General features: G+C 37.3%; 2 protein-coding genes across 3 annotated transcripts in view; one reads left to right on the top strand and one right to left on the bottom strand.

The window, feature by feature from the left end:
- Nucleotides 1–2,693, bottom strand: part of LOC105918945 (methyl-CpG-binding domain protein 5) — a 52,006-nt gene extending 49,313 nt beyond the window's left edge. The window contains exon 1 of the mRNA XM_036128160.1: nt 2,605–2,693. The gene's annotated coding sequence lies outside the window, so the exon portion shown is untranslated. The remainder of the gene's footprint in view (nt 1–2,604) is intronic.
- A 2,872-nt stretch (nt 2,694–5,565) lies between these two features.
- Nucleotides 5,566–19,060, top strand: part of orc4 (origin recognition complex, subunit 4) — a 47,124-nt gene continuing 33,629 nt past the window's right edge. The window contains exons 1-13 of one of the 2 annotated variants that reach the window (XM_012854132.3): nt 5,566–5,662; nt 6,123–6,195; nt 6,273–6,349; nt 6,439–6,529; nt 6,605–6,680; nt 8,615–8,700; nt 8,776–8,976; nt 13,648–13,821; nt 13,893–13,979; nt 14,049–14,157; nt 14,238–14,333; nt 17,960–18,027; nt 18,101–18,289. In XM_012854132.3, coding sequence (XP_012709586.2) covers nt 6,139–6,195; nt 6,273–6,349; nt 6,439–6,529; nt 6,605–6,680; nt 8,615–8,700; nt 8,776–8,976; nt 13,648–13,821; nt 13,893–13,979; nt 14,049–14,157; nt 14,238–14,333; nt 17,960–18,027; nt 18,101–18,283 — 1,305 coding nt within the window. In that variant the 5' untranslated portion in view covers nt 5,566–5,662; nt 6,123–6,138 and the 3' untranslated portion in view covers nt 18,284–18,289. Of the gene's footprint in view, nt 5,663–6,122; nt 6,196–6,272; nt 6,350–6,438; nt 6,530–6,604; nt 6,681–8,614; nt 8,701–8,775; nt 8,977–13,647; nt 13,822–13,892; nt 13,980–14,048; nt 14,158–14,237; nt 14,334–17,959; nt 18,028–18,100; nt 18,290–19,060 lie in introns of those variants that run through there. The other variant, XM_036128161.1, reaches the window with a different exon arrangement.

Genomic DNA, 19,060 nt, shown 5'->3' with positions numbered 1-19,060 from the left:
AAAAAAGTAAACAATTATGTTTTGTCATATTTTTCAGAGATTTGCTGAAAACTTACTTAATTGGGGCATATTGCAATATATATCGTTATTGTGATATAAAATAGTCCATATCATGATATATGATTTTTTCCATATCGCCCAGCTCTAATTCCAAGCAGTAAAACTGCACATATGTCAAATAACAAATGGAGAAAACATTGTAAAATATAAACCTTTTTTTGTGAATATATGCCTGTTTTTTTGTATAAACTTTCAAACGTGTGTCAGCTTTTTACGTTTTCTTGCACATTAAGGGACGGCGTAGCTTTTTTAATTTCTACCTGACCTTGGTCAGATGAAACCATAACACCTTAATTGGCCCAAACTCAAGCTGCACAATTAACCAGGTACGTTAATTGCTGAACGAAAGCCAGGCTGAACGAAAGCTGCATCTTTCTTTTAACGCTTAGTTACTTGTTGATGTTTTTAAACTGTAATAACAACACTATACAGTAACAAGCATTTTTTTTCTCCATATACGAGTAAAATAGCTAATTTTTCAGCAAAGGCCTCATTTAAGACTGGAGTAAAACACCAGAAAAGAGAAGAACCTTTGAATAAACTGTGCAGTCGCTGATTACTGGATTCTTGTATCCGTTCTTCATTTATAAGTGGCTGCTATCGTGTTTTATTGTTGCTTTTATTCTCTTTAAGTACCTGATTTGTAATTTTTATTTTAACAGACCCATTCTGGTTTTAAAATTTAGCTAATTTAGTGATAGACGTAACTTGCCAAGCTGTACGTCTTGTATCGGCTAAAATCTGTTTATTTATATGGCGACAATTTACGACGTGTCATCTTAAGGGACTTTGCAGACACGATTCACTGAAATCATACAGACGGACTGGTCAAAAGTTTTATTTGGAATGAAACACGGCAGACTGCATCGAGTCTTTGAGGCCTGCACTGTGTCGTCGTCTTTGCAGCAATCCCTCGTGCCGCTCATGTTCATACGGTACCCCGAGGGACTAGAGACGAAAACTAGCATTTAATGGTCCTTCGTTTGAAATAATCACCGTTATTACAGTTCTATTAAATTACATTTATTAAAAAAAAAGGGCAGAAAGGGCAGATTTTTATTTTATTTAGGATTTCAGTTTGTGATTTTAGATGAAATCTAGATTTAAATCTAGGAACCTATTTAGCCTTTTAAAACAGAGTTTTCCACCTATGGGAACTATCAGGGAATCAACTGAAAGCTCTTTTAGGTTGCAGTGTTTACATGAACCACTAGAAACACAAGCACAAAATAAAAATGGCACGCTCCTTGCTTTCGTTTCCAAAGCGAACCTTTAAAAATTGCATTTTCTTAAAAAAACGTAAAAGCATTTGAAAATGAAAACACGTCGCGACAGTCAAACATGAGGGTTAAACACCACTTATGCTACAATTTTAGTAAGAATCAAACAGAAACAAAAAAAAATTAAATCACAACTGCAGAACGCATATGAGCTTTTGAGATGATTTTCCTGTTTCGGGTCAGAACTTCTTCAAGGTTTAATGCTTTTTTAAAGCTACACACAGGATTTTTGCTTTATTTTGAAAATTTGCAAAACACTAACATTAATTAGTTTGTTTTAACACAACTATTACACCATTTTCCCCACTAATAACCTAAATAATAAAAGACTAACGGACGTAATGAGAACATTAGCTGTCCCTTACAGGCTAATCAGCTGGTAATTATCTTGTTACAGGTAACATATGCAGATCCCAGGGAACCAACGACACGTAAACACAAATATGTGGCTCGAATCCAGCCTTTATGAGCATTTAACCAACCCAAGCTGCCGAGACCAGACGCAGAGATCCAGCAGCTCTAATAACCGAGCCTGACAGCTTTAACAGTTGGCTAAATGACAGCAGTTTCCCCTTAAATCTGGACAACATGACAGACGCCTGTGTACAGCATCAAAACAAGCAGAGGAGCCCAAAGGCGCGATAATTAGCCCACTTAAACAGCCAAAGCGTGCTCAGTCTCTCTGCTTCAGCCTCGGTGAGCCCAGTTCGGTGATAGAAAGGCGGACTGGGGCCAGCCAGAGGGCTCCTCTGATGCTCTGGGGCCAACACTAAGCTAGCTGTTAGCCTCGGCTAGCCGTTACTCCGTTAGCCTGCTAGCTTGTTGTAAGGAAAATGCACTAGACGGAGAGCTCAGCTGAAGCTAACAACCGCCGGGTTTTTTTTAATCTGCCAACCGGAACCGGGTTCGGGTAGGTCCAGCTCCCGCAGCCCGGGTTCCGACTTCAAATTATCGAGGTAGGTAATTTAAGCAGGCCCCCGGTTGGGTTTCGAGCCAAATGGGGGCAAGGAAAGGCCAGGGCCCGGCCGAGTTAGCACGGGCTAGCTTAGCATGCTGGCTAACAGCCGTGCTAACCCGTTGCGTTTGCAGATGAAGAGGGAGACGCTTTTCAGGCTGTGTAACGCTCCTGTCCGCGGCAAACCAGGCCGAAAACCGGCCCTCCTTACCCGGACACCCCGGCGAGTGCGTCCCGCCGCCGGAAGAGTGACAGAGAGGAGCGAGGAGTCGTTTCAGGTCAGGAGGAAAATAAGAATAAGAAGCCTACCCATTAGTTCTCTGCTTCTGCTGCTTCTCCTACACTGGAATATTGGAGATGATGGAGAGCCGCACTGAGCATGCGCGGGCTCGGTCTGCCAGCAGATGGGAGAGGTGATGCACGTTTTACTCCGGAGCGCAGCGTGCACGCGACGTGCGCGAAGCGACGTGCGCGCGGCGACGTGCGTGGTTGGAGGCGGCAGAAGTTCGGCACAGAACCGGGCCAGGAGAGGCCGAACAGCTGGAGGAGTGGCCGGGATGAGTCACGGTAAGCCGCGGGGAGCTGAAGGCGTGAATAAAACCGAGAGAAACGTTTACAGCGTTTCGTAAAATAAAATAAAATAAAATAAAATAAAATAAATAATTAATTAAAAATATTAATTTAGAAATGTTTATCACATTAAAAAAAAGATTTCCCCCCTCCAATATATATATATAAAATGATTAATAAAATGAACAAAGGATTTCAAATATACTGAATAATTTCACCAAGAATGGAAATTTGACAAATATAAGAGGAGAAAAAAAAGAGTATTATTTAACTAAATGCAAAACTTTACAAGTCATTTTCAACTTAAAATATACATAACAAAACTCAAAAACATAGAAAAATATGAATATGAAACAGAATGATTTAAACATTTAATAACATTACCTTTTGTGTGGCCCCCCCAGCAACTGAAGCAAATGCAGATGGACCTGTTTTTAACCTTTTTTTTTTTTAAGGATTAGATTTTTAATGACTCATTTATCTTCTTAAATGGAACTATTTTAAAGCATTTTCTTTATTAGCAACATTTTTGAGTGTATTTATTTCTTTTTCATAGTAAGTAGGGCCAGGGAGACAAATATTAAATAAACTTGGCTAAAAACAGGAAGAAAAATAAACTTTTAGTTTTTGTTGCTGAGAATACATTAAAAACATTAATTTAAACACACACACACACACACACACACACACACACACACACACACACACACACACACACACATATATATATATATATATATATATATATATATATATATATATATATATATATATATATATATATATATATATATATATATATATATACAACGTTCGACCCATAAGGTGAAGGAAACTGCATTTTTTTTTTACTCAAGCAACATTTCTGAGACCTTGAGACAATAATTTGTCCTTTTCTGTTTTGTTTTATGAAATGTTGCATGGTTTATTTATTACTGCGTATGCAAAAAGGAAAATAACCCAAAATAAAAAATTAGATATACATTTTTAACTCAAACAAAACAACAAAAATTAAATAAAAAACCATGGCTTCACAGCACCTTCAACTTGCTTGGGCCACGTTGCAAAAAAAGTTTGCATGCCTCTGATCAATGGGATCGCTAATTTGACAAAAAAAAACAATTACGACTAAAAATAAACCAACATCTAATTAAGCAATACATTTGCTTGAGCTGAACAAAAACAAAAAATTGAGTCCCCAGATATTGATGTGTAGGGGAAATAAAATCACTAAACAGCCGTTTTGATTGGCTTTCTTGCTGCTTCCTCTAGGGGGCGCCAGAGAGGAGCTTCTAGCTCTATACTTCCTTCACAATGATGCTTCTGGTGGCCTCACATCTGACTCTATTATGGTTTAGTGACTGCCAAACCAGCCCAAAGCATCATACCTCCACCACCGTGCTTGAGAGTCAGAATCAGGTGTTCTGTTTCTCCAAACTCTGCAGACCGACTGCTTTAACAATCGTTGCTGTTTTCTATCAGTTAATCGAGTGTTTTATTAAGCTCTTAAATCCTTGAGAAGCAGCAGCAATGTACCCACTTGTACCGCTTCTATCCCAGACAAACCTGTTCCTCTTCAGCGTGTTGTCTTGCTCCCAAGTGAGTCATGAATATTTTTCAAAAAAAAAATCTCCACAGCATCATCAATGAATTGGTTTTGCTACACAAACTCTTTCTTTTTAATTATTATCCTGATTTTTAATGTGTGTTTGAGTTGTATTGTGGCTGATTATCTGCCTCGGTGCTTGGCCGCTGTTAAGAGCGACGACGGAGGACAGCACACATGTCCAAAATCTGAAAAACTGACACCGAACCAAAAAAAAACGAGGATCAATAAAACACATGAAAGCTTGAAAATGAGGCCTTGGGCTGCAAAGAAGCTGCAGCTCTGAAGGTCAAACCTGAGGAGAGGTGAAATGAGCTCGGCCGCAGTTTTAAAAAGCCTCTTCATGTGTTCGCATAAAGGCAGACAGAAAGCTGATTGTGTCAGCAGAAGGTCGTGTTTTACCATAGTGCGACAGAATAAACTGGTGCTCAGCGAAGGAGGCCATTTCTGAGATATCTTGTAGTTCACTATGACTTTTTTCATCCATCAGCTCAAAGCCACAAGAAGAGTCTGGAGCTTTATCTTTATTGTGAAGGAGCGACAACCTAAATCTGTTTTTATCAAAGTCGGAGAAATGTCAGCTTTGTAAAGTTGACTAAACACGATAACATATTGTTAAAAATGTATTGTTAAATGTTTTTCATTGCAGAAGTATTCACCCACTTGGCTTTTTGCCTATTTTGATACAGTCTAATCTTTAATTAAATCAAATAAACAGGAGAGCAAAGAAAAAAAACTTACAGAAAATAAGAAAAAACACTTTAATGAGCAATAAATGCTGATAATTATTATTGTAAAAATTTAATAGCTGTGAAATATGCACATAATATATTCAAAATGCTTTAAAAAAAAAGAAAAATATAGGTATTAACTTTGCCACCAGGGGGCGACATTGAGACATCTGCCTCAGATGTTTTTTAGCAATGATTCTCGCTCTGCTACTTCTACGGTATTATTAAAAAAAATGAAACGTAAGAAATGTCTTTTCTAATGGTGCGTTTACGTAAAAGCCTTTGTTTTTTTATTGTCTATATTTTATTTTGTTTGAATTGTATTTTACAATTTTCCGGTCGGCTCGCTATCCTAGCCAATCAGAGGATGAGCTGCACTCAAAAGAGGAAGTGGTCATCGGTGACAGAGCTGTGTTCCCGCGAAGATCGAGACGTGTTTTCTCCACCTTAATATTTTCAGGTAGGACGCTTTTATCACACCAGTGTCTGTGCAGATTGTTATATTGATTAAAAAAATCTTAAATCTGTTTTAGACGCACAATCAGATGCAGGTTAGCCCCGAAATATCAAGCTGCGGGTTGAATTCCCAGCGGGTTGTGAAAGTTACGCCAAACTCCTGTTTAAAATCAAGCGACTATATAGATTTCATCGTTTCAGGCTGTTTCTGACTGGTTTGAGTTGATTGTTGGGATATTTTCTGAAAAATGAATACATGCTTTGCAATTCGGCTTAAATAACATCCTGCCAGCACTTTTTTAAAACAGTGTTGTAAAGACATTGTCTCATTTAAAAACAAGAGTTCCTGATAGAATGAATTGCGAGTGTGTGCAATAAGATGTTATGTGATGCATTGATTTAGTGCCACCCCCTCCCAGTAATGATTTATAAACTACTCACCTTTTCAACCATTTGTTTTACAGGTTTTTATAAATCATCATGAGTAAAAGAAAAGCAAAAGACACCCATCTGCCCATTGGAGAATGCATCACTCAGGTTTGATATTAAGCACTCGTTCCCTTATTTTTTCATTTACGTTGATTTAACATTTATACATTTGTATTTGCTTTCAGGTTCACCACATTTTAAGGAAGAGGTTTTGCCACCAGCAGCTTCCTGATGCACCAGAGGGGGTGGAGGCCCAGCACAGGTGGGTGAACAGGTGAATTTCTCCCACCATTTGGAGTCATTTTACAGTTCCTATCAAGCTTAGGATGGCTCTACCCTGTTTACCTGCAGACACCTGATGGAGCTGCTGAAGCGCACCGCCGTCCACGGAGAGAGCAACTCTGTGCTGATCGTCGGGCCGAGAGGAGCGGGGAAAACCATGGTGAGCCTCCGCCGAGTTACGGTTGGAAGAAAAAGGACCCGTACCGAGGCGTGACGCGTCTCTCTGTGTCTGCAGCTGCTGAGGAGCGTCCTGAGGGAGCTGGCAGAGGAAAAGGAGGTGCAGAAAAACCTCCTGCAGGTTCACCTTAACGGTGAGATTCACTTGTTTTGGACTATGAACTCAAACGAAGAGGATTTCTGTTAGGCTGCTTATCATCTGGGATGAGCCGATACGATTTTCTATATATAGCTCAGCTTGATTTGATTTGACTCCAATATCTATATTACTTTCAAATTAACACTCTGTCATTCAATCAATAAAACCAGCCAAATAATATATTTATGTTCAATTTATTGAACACTGACATATTAACAGGAACATAAAGTGCATTTGGTTAAATGTATTTAACGTATCACAGAAACCAAAAATGTGCCCAAACGTCTGATTTTAGGGACGAAGGCGCTATAGACATCATATACATAGACGCGTCATTGGGCGGTTCTGCTGATGCGTCAGAGCGTCGGCCATGTTGAATGTGGCAAATCTGCAGTTACTCAGTCACTTAAACAGTATCAGAGGGACTTTAATCTCAGAATATACTTTATATTCATAATATTTTTATTTTTGTAATATTACAAGTTTATTTCCGTATCCCTTTGGCTTCACTCTCCTCACTTTATTCTCATAAAGAATACATATAATTAAAAGAATCTAACCTGGCCCTATTACTCCAGGACTAAGATAGTTCTACAAACTGTGTCTATTCTGGAAATGTTCCCCGTTAATTGTCATAATATGACGTTTTTCCCTCATAATATAACCACTTTTGTCTTTTTTTTAAACTCTATTCTATTACTTTTTTCTGATATTACTAATTTTATCTCTTTAATACTCCCCCAAAACGTCTGTTGCTAATCTGTATCTATACCAGATCTTAAAAGGTTCACACGACACGGTTTTATGAAATAATGAAGACCACAATGTTTAGATTTAACCAATTAATTTTTATATTCATTGCACATACACACATATCTATGTATCTATCTATCACTCTCTTTCATATATATATATATATATATATATATATATATATATATATATATATATATATATATACACACACAGACATCATATACGTAGACGCGTCATAGGGCGCAGGTTCGCACGTCAGCGTCACCGCCATATTGTATGTGGCAGAAAAAAGTTAAGTTCTGTCATTGTGAACGTGAATCAGAGAAGAATACACACACACGCACACACACATTTATTTATTTATATATATATATGTGTGTGTGTGTTTGTGTTATGAATATAAGGATTCATTTGTTAAATCTAAACATTGTGGTCTTCATTATTTCATAAAATCGTGTCACATGCGAACCTTTAGGAACAGACTTTTTGGGTGATTATTAAAGAGGTAAAATTAATAATATGAGAAAAAAAAAGTCCTAGGTCAATAAAGTAAAAAAAAAAAGTGATAATGTTATGAGAAAAACGTCATATTATGAGAATTAAGAGGGAACATTTCCAGAATAATCACAGTTTGCAGAATTATTTCACTCCTGGAGTAATAGGGCCAGGTTAGATTATTTTAAATATTTTTATTCTTTAGGAGAATAAATGCAGGAGAATGAAGCTAAAGGTATACGAAAATAAACTTGTAATATTACAAAAACAAAAATACTACGAATACAAAGTATATTCAGAGATTAAAGTCCCTCTGATGCTGTTTAAGTGACTGAGTAACTGCAGATTTGCCACATTAAAGATGGCGGACGCTCTGACGCACAGTAGCATAGACAGAACCCGCCCAATGATGCGTCTACTCTTATATTATGTCTATGTGTGTATATATATATATATATATATATATATATAATGTCTGTGTGACAGCGCTTCTAAAATCCCGTCGGCCATTCAACAAATTCGTCTCACTTGCATTTACTCGCTGTGAACAGTAATGCTGTAATACCGCCCCCTAAGGGTTGGGAGGTATATTGACATTGAAAGCCAGAATATCGATATTAAATGGTTTTTAAAAACATCGATAAATGTTCCTGTTGCATCTTTTCGCGGTTGTTCCAGGTCTCCTGCAGACGGACGACAGAGTCGCTCTGAAAGAAATAACACGGCAGCTCCACCTGGAGAACGTTGTCGGCGACAGAGTCTTTGTAAGTAGCGGCTGACGGCGAGGAGTTTCTGCAAGAGAGCGAACTGCAGAAACCCAAACTGTCGTCTGGTTTCAGGGAAGCTTCGCGGAAAACTTGGCCTTCCTCCTGGACGCGCTGAGAAAAGGGGACCGCAGCAGCAGCCGCCCGGTTCTGTTCGTCCTGGACGAGTTCGACCTGTTCGCCCACCACAAGAACCAGACTCTGCTCTACAACCTGTTCGACGTCTCTCAGTCCGCCCAGGCGCCCGTCGCCGTGGTGGGCCTCACCTGCAGACTGGTGCGTGCATTTGACACTGTGCGGCTTGTAAGGCGAGCTCCTGTTTGTTAAAATAATTTCTCCTCTTTCAGGATGTGCTGTTTCATAACTGTCAGATCTAAAGTCAGCTTTCTCTGAGTTGTAATTAATGAGATATTTGCTAAAAAAAAAAACGACATTTCTTTGGAAATAATTTAAACTGTGTTTGAAGCTTCATAATCCATATAAAACACCCAGAATCAACTTTCTGTGACTTGTAATGAAGATATTTACCAAAATTCTTGCTAAAAAACATTGCTTTGGAAATAATTTAAATAAAAACCATCATGTTTGAAGCTTCATAACGCTTTAATTTCTAGTCGGATCCAAATAAAACACCCAGACTCAGCTTTCTGGGTGTTTTATTTGCAAAATTCATGCTGAAAAACCTACATTGCTTTGGAAATAATTTAAATAAAAACTGTCAGAATAAATGATTACAGAAATAAATGTCCTCCGTGTCTCTGGCTTTTGCCTTTAGAAATGGTCTAAAATGCAATAAGATCAGTTGAAGCTTCATAACTGTCAGATCTAAACTCAACTTTCTCTGACTTGTAATTGAGATATTTACCAAACTAAATACAAAAAAACCTACATTGCTTTGGAAGTAACTTAAATAAAAACTATCATGTTTGAAGCTTCATAACGCTTTAATTTCTAGTCGGATCCAAATAAAACACCCAGACTCAGCTTTCTGTGACTTGTAATGGAGATATTTACTAAAAATCATGCTAAAAAACATTGCTTTGAAAATAATTTAATTAAAAAAACTGTCAGAATAAACAATTACAGAAACAAATGTCCTCCATGTGGCTTTTCATACATCTGAATTAGGCTTTAAGGGCCTTTAGAAATGGTCTAAAATGCATCAGTTTGAAGCTTCATAACTGCCAGTTTTACTCAGATCTAAATAAAAAAAACCTGGTTATTTAAAGAACATCTACTTTTTAATGTAACCAGACTCAGCTTTCTCTGACTTGTAATTGATGAGATATTTGCTAAAAATAAACGATGTTTGAAGCTTCATAACGCTTTAATTTCTAGTCGGATCCAAATAAAATACCCAGACTCAGCTTTCTGTGACTTGTAATGGAGATATTTACCAAAATTCATGCTAAAAAACATTGCTTTGGAAATAATTTAAATAAAAACTGTCAGAATAAATAATTACAGAAACAAATGTCCTCCATGTCTCTGGCTTTTGCCTTTTAGAAATGGTCTAAAATGCATTAAGATCAGTTTGAAGCTTCATAACTCAGATCTAAAGTCAGCTTTCTCTGACTTGTTATTGAGATACTTACCAAACTAAATACCAAAAAACCTACATTGCTTTAGAAATAATTTAAATAAAAACTATGTTTGAAGATTCAAAACTGGTTATTTAAAGGAGCACCTCTACTTTCAAATTTAACTAGACTGAACTTTCTCTGACTTGTAATTAGTGAGATATTTACCAAACTAAATACAAAAAAACCTACATTGCTTTGGAAATAATTTAAATAAAAACTATCATGTTTGAAGCTTCATAACTCTGTCATTTCTAGTCGGATCCAAATAAAACACCCAGACCCAGCTTTCTGTGACTTGTAATGGAGATATTTACCAATTTTCATGCTAAAAAACATTGCTTTGGAAATAATTTAAATAAAAACTGTCAGAATAAATAATTACAGAAATAAATGCCCTCTGTGTCTCTGGCTTTTGCCTTTAGAAATGGTCTAAAATGCAATAAGATCAGTTTGAAGCTTCATAACTGTCACATCTAAAGTCAGCTTTCTCTGACTTGTAATTAATGAGATATTTACCAAACTAAATACCAAAAAAACCTACATTGCTTTGGAAATAATTTAAATAAAAACCATCATGTTTGAAGCTTTATAACGCTTTAATTTCTAGTCGGATCCAAATAAAATACCCAGACTCAGCTTTCTGGGACTTGTAATGAAGATATTTACCAAAATTCATGCTAAAAAACATTGCTTTGGAAATTATTTAAATAAAAACTGTCAGAATAAATGATGACAGAAATAAATGTCCTCTGTGTCTCTGGCTTTTTCCTTTAGAAATGGTCTAAAATGCAATAAGATCAGTTTGAAGCTTCGTAACTCAGATCTAAAGTCAGCTTTCTCTGACTTGTAATCAATGAGATATTCAACAAAATTCATACAAAAAAAAAACAACTAAGTTGCTTGGGAAAAATTTTTTATAAAATGTTTAAAGTGATCTGTTTAAAGCTTCATAACTCTTATTAGTTTTACTCAAATCTAAATAATAAAAATAACTGGTTATTTAAAGGAGAACATCTACTTTCTAATGAAACCAGACTCGGCTTTCTCTGACTTAATTAATTAATTAATAATTAATATTTACCAAACTTCATATAAATAAAAACCTACGTTGCTTTGGAAATAATTAAAATAAAAAACTATGTTTGAAGCTTCATAACTCTGGTTATTTAAAGGAGCGTCTATACTTTCAAATGTAACCAGACTCTACTTTCTCTGACTTGTAATTAGTGAAATATTTACCAAACTAAATACAAAAAAACCTACATTGCTTTGGAAATAATTTAAATAAAACTATCATGTTTGAAGCTTCATAACGCTTAAATTTCTAGTCGGATCCAAATAAAACAGCCAGACTCAGCTTTCTGTGACTTGTAATGGAGATATTTACCAAAATTCATGCTAAAAAAAAACTTTGCTTTGGAAATAATTCAAATAAAAACTGTCAGAATAAATGATTACAGAAATAAATGTCCTCCATGTCTCTGGCTTTTGCCTTTAGAAATGGTCTAAAATGCAATAAGATCAGTTTAAACTAAATACCAAAAAACCTACATTGCTTTAGAAATAATTTAAATAAAATCTATCATGTTTGAAGCTTCATAACGCTTTAATTTCTAGTCGGATCCAAATAAAACACCCAGACTCAGCTTTCTGTGACTTGTAATGAAGATATTTACCAATTTTCATGCTAATAAAACATTGCTTTGGAAATAATTTAAATAAAAACTATCATGTTTGAAGCTTCATAACTCGGTCATTTCTAGTCGGATCCAAATAAAACACCCAGACTCAGCTTTCTCTGACTTGTAATGAAGATATTTACCAAAAATCATGCTAAAAAACATTGCTTTGGAAATAATTTAAATAAAAACTATCATGTTTGAAGCTTCATAACTGTCACATCTAAAGTCAGCTTTCTCTGACTTGTAATCAATGAGATATTTGCCAAACTAAATACAAAAAAACCTACATTGCTTTGGAAGTAACTTAAATAAAAACTGTCATGTTTGAAGCTTCATAACGCTTTAATTTCTAGTCGGATCCAAATAAAACACCCAGACTCAGCTTTCTCTGACTTGTAATGGAGATATTTACCAAAAATCATGCTAAAAAACATTGCTTTGGAAATAATTTAAATAAAAACTATCATGTTTGAAGCTTCATAACTGTCACATCTAAAGTCAGCTTTCTCTGACTTGTAATTAATGAGATATTTACCAAACTAAATACAAAAAAACCTACATTGCTTTGGAAATAATTTAAATAAAAACTATCATGTTTGAAGCTTCATAACTCGGTCATTTCTAGTCGGATCCAAATAAAACACCCAGAATCAGCTTTCTGTGACTTGTAATGGAGATATTTACCAAAAATCATGCTAAAAAACATTGCTTTGGAAATAATTTAAATAAAAATTGTCAGAATAAATGATTACAGAAATAAATGTCTCTGGCTTTTGCCTTTAGAAATGGTCTAAAATGCAATAAGATCAGTTTGAAGCTTCATAACTGTCAGCTCTAAAGTCAGCTTTCTCTGACTTGTAATTAATGAGAAATTTGCTAAAGAAAAATAAACGACATTTCTTTGGAAATAATTTAAACTGTGTTTGAAGCTTCATAATCCAAATAAAACACCCAGATTCAACTTTCTGTTACTTGTAATGAAGATATTTACCAAAATTCATGCTAAAAAACATTGCTTTGGAAATAATTTGAATAAAAACCATCATGTTTGAAGCTTCATAACGCTTTTAATTTCTAGTCGGATCCAAATAAAACACCCAGACTCAGCTTTCTCTGACTTGTAATGGAGATATTTACCAAAATTCATGCTAAAAAACATTGCTTTGGAAATAATTTAAATAAAAACTGTCAGAATAAATGATAAATGTCCTCCGTGTCTCTGGCTTTTGCCTTAAGAAATGGTCTAAAATGCAATAAGATCAGTTTGAAGCTTCATAACTGTCAGATCTAAAGTCAGCTTTCTCTGACTTGGAATTAGTGAGATATTTACCAAACTAAATACCAAAAAACCTACATTGCTTTGGAAATAATTTAAATAAAAACTATAATGTTTGAAGCTTCATAACTCTTTAATTTCTAGTCGGATCCAAATAAAACACCCAGACTCAGCTTTCTGTGACCTGTTATGGAGATATTTACCAATTTTCATGCTAAAAAAACATTGCTTTGAAAATAATTTAAATAAAAACCATCATGTTTGAAGCTTCATAACGCTTTAATTTGTAGTCGGATTCAAATAAAACACCCAGACTCAGCTTTCTGTGACTTGTAATGGAGATATTTACCAAAATTCATGCTAAAAAACATTGCTTTAGAACTAATTTAGATAAAATCTCTTTCAGGACGTGCTGGAACTGCTGGAGAAGCGGGTGAAGTCTCGGTTCTCTCACCGTCAGATCCACCTGCTGAGCACCCTGACCTTCCCTCAGTACTCGGAGCGGGTCCGCGCTCAGCTCAGCCTCCCCGACGACTTCCCGGACGCAAAGTTCGCCCAGCAGTGGAACGCCGCCGTCACGGTGAGTCGGCCGAGCGGCGCTCCCCAGACGGTCGCCCCGTTCTCGGTCTTGACTTTCTCGTTCGCCCGCAGACTCTCTGTGAGGACAAGTCCGTCCGAGACGTCCTGCAAAGACACTTCGACTCCAGCAAGGACTTCTGCTCCTTACACATGCTGCTGGTGAGAGGACCCTCCTTACGGTGCACGGTTCCTTAAATCAGGAGCCTGCCTGACTATTATTCCCTCTAGATGTTGTGTCTGAGTCGAGTCTCCGTCGCCAAGCCGACCATCACGGCCGCGGACTTCCTGGACGCCAGTCGCTCGTGTCTCGCCGACGCCAAGGCCAACATGCTCCACGGTAAGGCAGCTCACGGGAGTCCGGCCCAGAACGCCTCCCTCCTGGGGTCCGGTCTGAGGTTTCCCCCTCCCTCTCTGTAGGTCTGTCCATCTTGGAGCTGTGCCTGATCATCGCCATGAAGCACCTCAACGACGTCTACGAAGGAGAGCCGTTCAATCTGCAGATGGTTCAGAACGGTACGGCTGGAGACGGGATTATAAACTGTGTTAATCTGAAGGATGACATCCACAGCTTCACATTGTTAAATGTGTTTTTAGAAACACCAAGAGGAGAACGGTTTGGAGACAACAGCTGTAACTTTTAATCCAATGCGGTACCGCGCGCGAGCTATTTTTAGAAACACAACGTCACAATGACGTCACATCACGTGGTACGCAGTGGGGCAAACTGCGGAAAGCCGCCGTTGTTTTGCGTGCGTTAGCCTAGGTTTTACTCGGTAAACGACTGCTTTTTCCAAATCTAACACCATGGTTTTTAAACATTGTTGCTATGGAACGTGCAACAGCGACTCGAGTTACGCTGATCGGCCGCATATGAAGGATGTTTTCTTCAAGACTGCCAAGGAGAAATGTGTACGCTTGGAACACCGGTGCGGTCGCCCTACACAACAGTTCAACCCGGAAAAAGTTACCAAATTCAGGTACATATGTAGCAAGCATTTTGTCGGAGGAAAGGGCCCAACTGAAGAACATCCTGACCCAATTCCAGCGACATCAAGTCAAGGTAAGAGTATTTTGGTGGCCGACATGTTAATAAAGTAGCGCCTGCTACCATGACAGCATATAGGCTATCATGGTAGCAGGCGCTAACATGATAGCCTGCTACCAGGATAGCTTACTCAAAAACATTTCAAATGAGACAAACATTAAACATATACCCATTCCTGGACGGTGATTGCAAACAACAACAAAAAAAAAAAAAAAACGGCCGACGCTGCCATGATCGCCGCGCAGGAAAAAAAAAACAAAGCTTACCGTTCATCAACTCGGCCAGTTTTCCGGTCTTTTTAAGCCCTCGAACCTCAAGCCATCGTTTGAGCTGAAGGTTGGTGTGTTCTTCAACAGTGCGACCAGTAAACCGTGCGCCTGGGACATCGTCTTGGGAAAGTTTAACGGCTGTAAAGTCGGTCATATCTGTTATCCGGGCGTTCTCTCCTGTATGCCCTACCTAAGCGGCAAAAGGGGCGTTGCTCTTGAGACGGTGACGTCACGTGCGCGGTACCGCATTAGAAACAATTAGGGGCCCGTCTGACGACAGGAAGTAGGCTAAAAGCTCTGAAGCTACGGTGAAAACCTGGACAGTGTTTCCCGCAGGAAATTGGTTAGGCGAGGCGGTGAGTTGAAGAATCTGTAGAGAGACAACTACTTTAATGTTGGCTTTTTAATTAAAACAAATGGAATAAATTTAAATAAGAGGCACTAGTCCTTTTTAAAAACTGACTAAAACATCAAAAAATTTTAATAAAATGTTTAAAGTGATCTGTTTAAAGCTTCATAACTCTTGTTAGTTTTACTCAAATCTAAATAAAAAAAAAACTGGTTATTTAAAGGAGAACGTCTACTTTCTAATGAAACCAGACTCGGCTTTCTCTGACTTAATTAATTAGTTAATAATTAATATTTACCAAACTTCATATAAATAAAAACCTACGTTGCTTTGGAAATAATTAAAATAAAAAACTATGTTTGAAGCTTCATAACTCTGGTTATTTAAAGGAGCGTCTATACTTTCAAATGTAACCAGACTCTACTTTCTCTGACTTGTAATTAGTGAAATATTTACCAAACTAAATACAAAAAAACCTACATTTCTTTGGAAATAATTTAAATAAAACTATCAAAGTTCATGAAGATGATGAACAGATAATGCCGACTAATCAAAATCCAACATTTAATAAGGGTTTATCAGTCTCCGTCTTGATGACAAGCTCTGCGTTCAATTTGAGAAGGGCCAAAGAACCAGAACCGCCGCACACTGCAAAAACAGATCTAAAAATAAGTAAAATGTTCTTAAAATTTGTGTTTTTGTCCTAGATTTGAATAGTTAAATATGATGATCTGCCAATGGAATGAGTATTTTGACCCCTAAAATAAGATAATTAGACATCCTGCACATGAAGTAAGATGGTGGAGATGAGTTGTTCCTATTTTAAGTGCAAAAATGTCATTCCATTGGCAAATCATCTTATTTACCCGCTAAAATCAAGGACAGATACACTCATTTTAAGAAAATATTACTTATTTTTAGTTCTGTTTTTGCAGTGCAGTAGAACCGGTTCTGGACTTTCAGATGTCTGGAGCCCCCCCCCCCCCCCCCCCCCCCCCCCCTTCGCAGTTGATTTGGTACCGAGGAGCTATAAAGGTGGAAGTGTGCCTCTGGCGGGGAGGAGACGTCAGAAGGGGCTGATCGACCAATCACAGCTGGAGTTTGCTTAATCTAAGATCTGTCGCTTTTGGCAGCCAAAGTTTTTATAGATATATTTTCTAAACCATATTTAGACCAGAGAGGGATGACAAAATGTCACGTTTATCTCATAAATGGGTCTGTTTTCACATTTTCAAAGTCTCAAGGCATTTCATTATTCTGCTAAATAAACTGACTGGTTTAGTGCAATAAGCAATATTTAAAGCAATAACTATTCAAACTTTACAAGTTACATCAAAATTTAGTCATAATTCAGAGATTTCACAAAAAAAGATAAAGAAGTCAGCTTGAGGACTGCAGTTAGACTACACTGCAAAAACGGATCTAAAAATAAGTAAAATGTTCTTAAAATTAGTGTATTTATCCTTGATTTGAGCAGGTAAATATTCAATTCAATTCAATTTACAAAGTCAAATTCAATCAGATTATACAGATTGGTCAAAAATTTCCTATATAAGGGAACCAGTTGATTGCTTCAAAGTCCCTACAAGCAGCATTCACTCCTGGAGAAGCGTAGAGCTACAGGGAGAGTCGTCTGCATTGTTGATGGCTTTGCAGCAATCCCTCATACTGAGCAAGCATGAAGCGACAGTGGGAAGAAAAACCACACATTAGCGGGAAGGAAAAACCTCCAGCAGAACCGGGCTCAGTGTGAACGGTCATCTGCCTCGACCCACTGGGGGATAAATAAGACTATTTGCCAATGGAATGAGTATTTTGACCCCTAAAATAAGATATTTAGACATCCTGCACTTGAAATAAGACGATGAAGATGAATTGTTCCTATTTTAAGTGCAAACATCTTATTCCATTGGCAAATCATCTTATTTACCTGCTCAAATCAAGGACAAATACATTCATTTCAAAGAATATTTTACTCATTTCTAGTTCCGTTTTTGCAGTGTAGAGGTTAAGGAGGATGTGGGAAAACGGTGGTGGCAGCATCATGCTGTGGGGATGGTCGTCTTCAGGGGAAACGGGGAAGATGGGTAATGTGAAGATGGCTCTACACTGCAAAAATAAAGCTAAAAATAAGAAAATATTTCTTGAAATGAGAGTATTTTTCTTTGATTGAAGCAGGTAAATAAGATTATTTGCCAATGGAATAAGATTTTTACACTTAAAATAGGAATAATTCATCTCGATCAACTTATTTCAAGTGCAGTATGCCTAATTATCTTATTTTAGGGGTAAAAATACTCATTCCATTGGCAAATAATGTTATTCACCTGCTCAAATCCAGGAGAAATACATTAATTTCAAGAAAATTTTACTCATTTTTAGTTCTCTTTTTGCAGTGTAACTCCTGCTTTAGTTTAAAAAAAATAAAATAAAATAATGTAAATAACCCCAGCTTTCTTTTTAACTCCTCGCTCAGAGTTCAGGAAGTTCCTGCAGAGGAAGACCAACTCCATGTACAACTTTGAGCCGCCGGTCATCATGAAGGTAAGTCTGCGCTCCTGTGACGGACCGGCCCGAACCGACCCGAGGTAACCCCACTTGTCCCCCCGCCCTGCAGGCATTCGAGCACCTGCAGCAGCTGGAGCTCATCCAGCCGGCCGACGGCTCCTCGGCCAAGACCCAGAGGGAGTACCGGCTGATGAGGCTGATGCTGGACCACGTTCAGGTCATGGAGGCGCTGCAGAAGTACCCGCAGTGCCCCACCGACGTCAAGCAGTGGGCCATGTCGGCCTTCGCTTAGACCGCTTATTGTACCATGTCATGAGTTTTAACTTCACAATAAATTATTACAGAAATAAAAGTCTCTGGCTTTTCATGCGACACCTGAATTAGGCTTTAAGGGCCTTTTAGAAATGGTCTAAAATGCAATAAGGTCAGTTTGAAGCTTCATAACTGTCAGATCTAAAGTCGGCTTTCTCTGACTTGTAATTAATGAGATATTTGCCAAACTAAATACAAAAAAACCTACATTGCTTTGTAAATAATTTAAATAAAAACTATAATGTTTGAAGCTTCATAACTGGTTATTTCTAGTCGGATTCAAATAAAACACCCAGACTCAGCTTTCTCTGACTTGTAATGGAGATATTTACCAGTTTTCATGCTAAAAAAACATTGCTTTGGAAATAATTTAAATAAAAACTGTCAGAATAAATGATTACAGAAATAAATGTCCTCCGTGTCTCTGGCTTTTGCCTTTAGAAATGGTCTAAAATGCAATAAGATCAGTTTGAAGCTTCATAACTGTCAGATCTAAAGTCAGCTTTCTCTGACTTGTTATTGAGATATTTACTAAAAAATAAATGACATTTCTTTGGAAATAATTTAAATAAACAATGTTTGAAGCTTCATAATCCAAATAAAACACCCAGACTCAGCTTTCTGTGACTTGTAATGGAGATATTTACCAAAATTCATGCTAAAAAAAAACCATTGCTTCGGAATGATTACAGAAACAAATGTCCTCCATGTGGCTTTTCATACAACACCTGAATTAGGCTTTAAGGGCCTTTAGAAA

Source organism: Fundulus heteroclitus, chromosome 24, assembly GCF_011125445.2.
Source record: "Fundulus heteroclitus isolate FHET01 chromosome 24, MU-UCD_Fhet_4.1, whole genome shotgun sequence".
NCBI lineage: Eukaryota > Metazoa > Chordata > Actinopteri > Cyprinodontiformes > Fundulidae > Fundulus > Fundulus heteroclitus.
The sequence above is the reverse complement of the archived record's forward strand: the minus strand, read 5'-3'. Positions and strand labels throughout refer to the sequence as shown.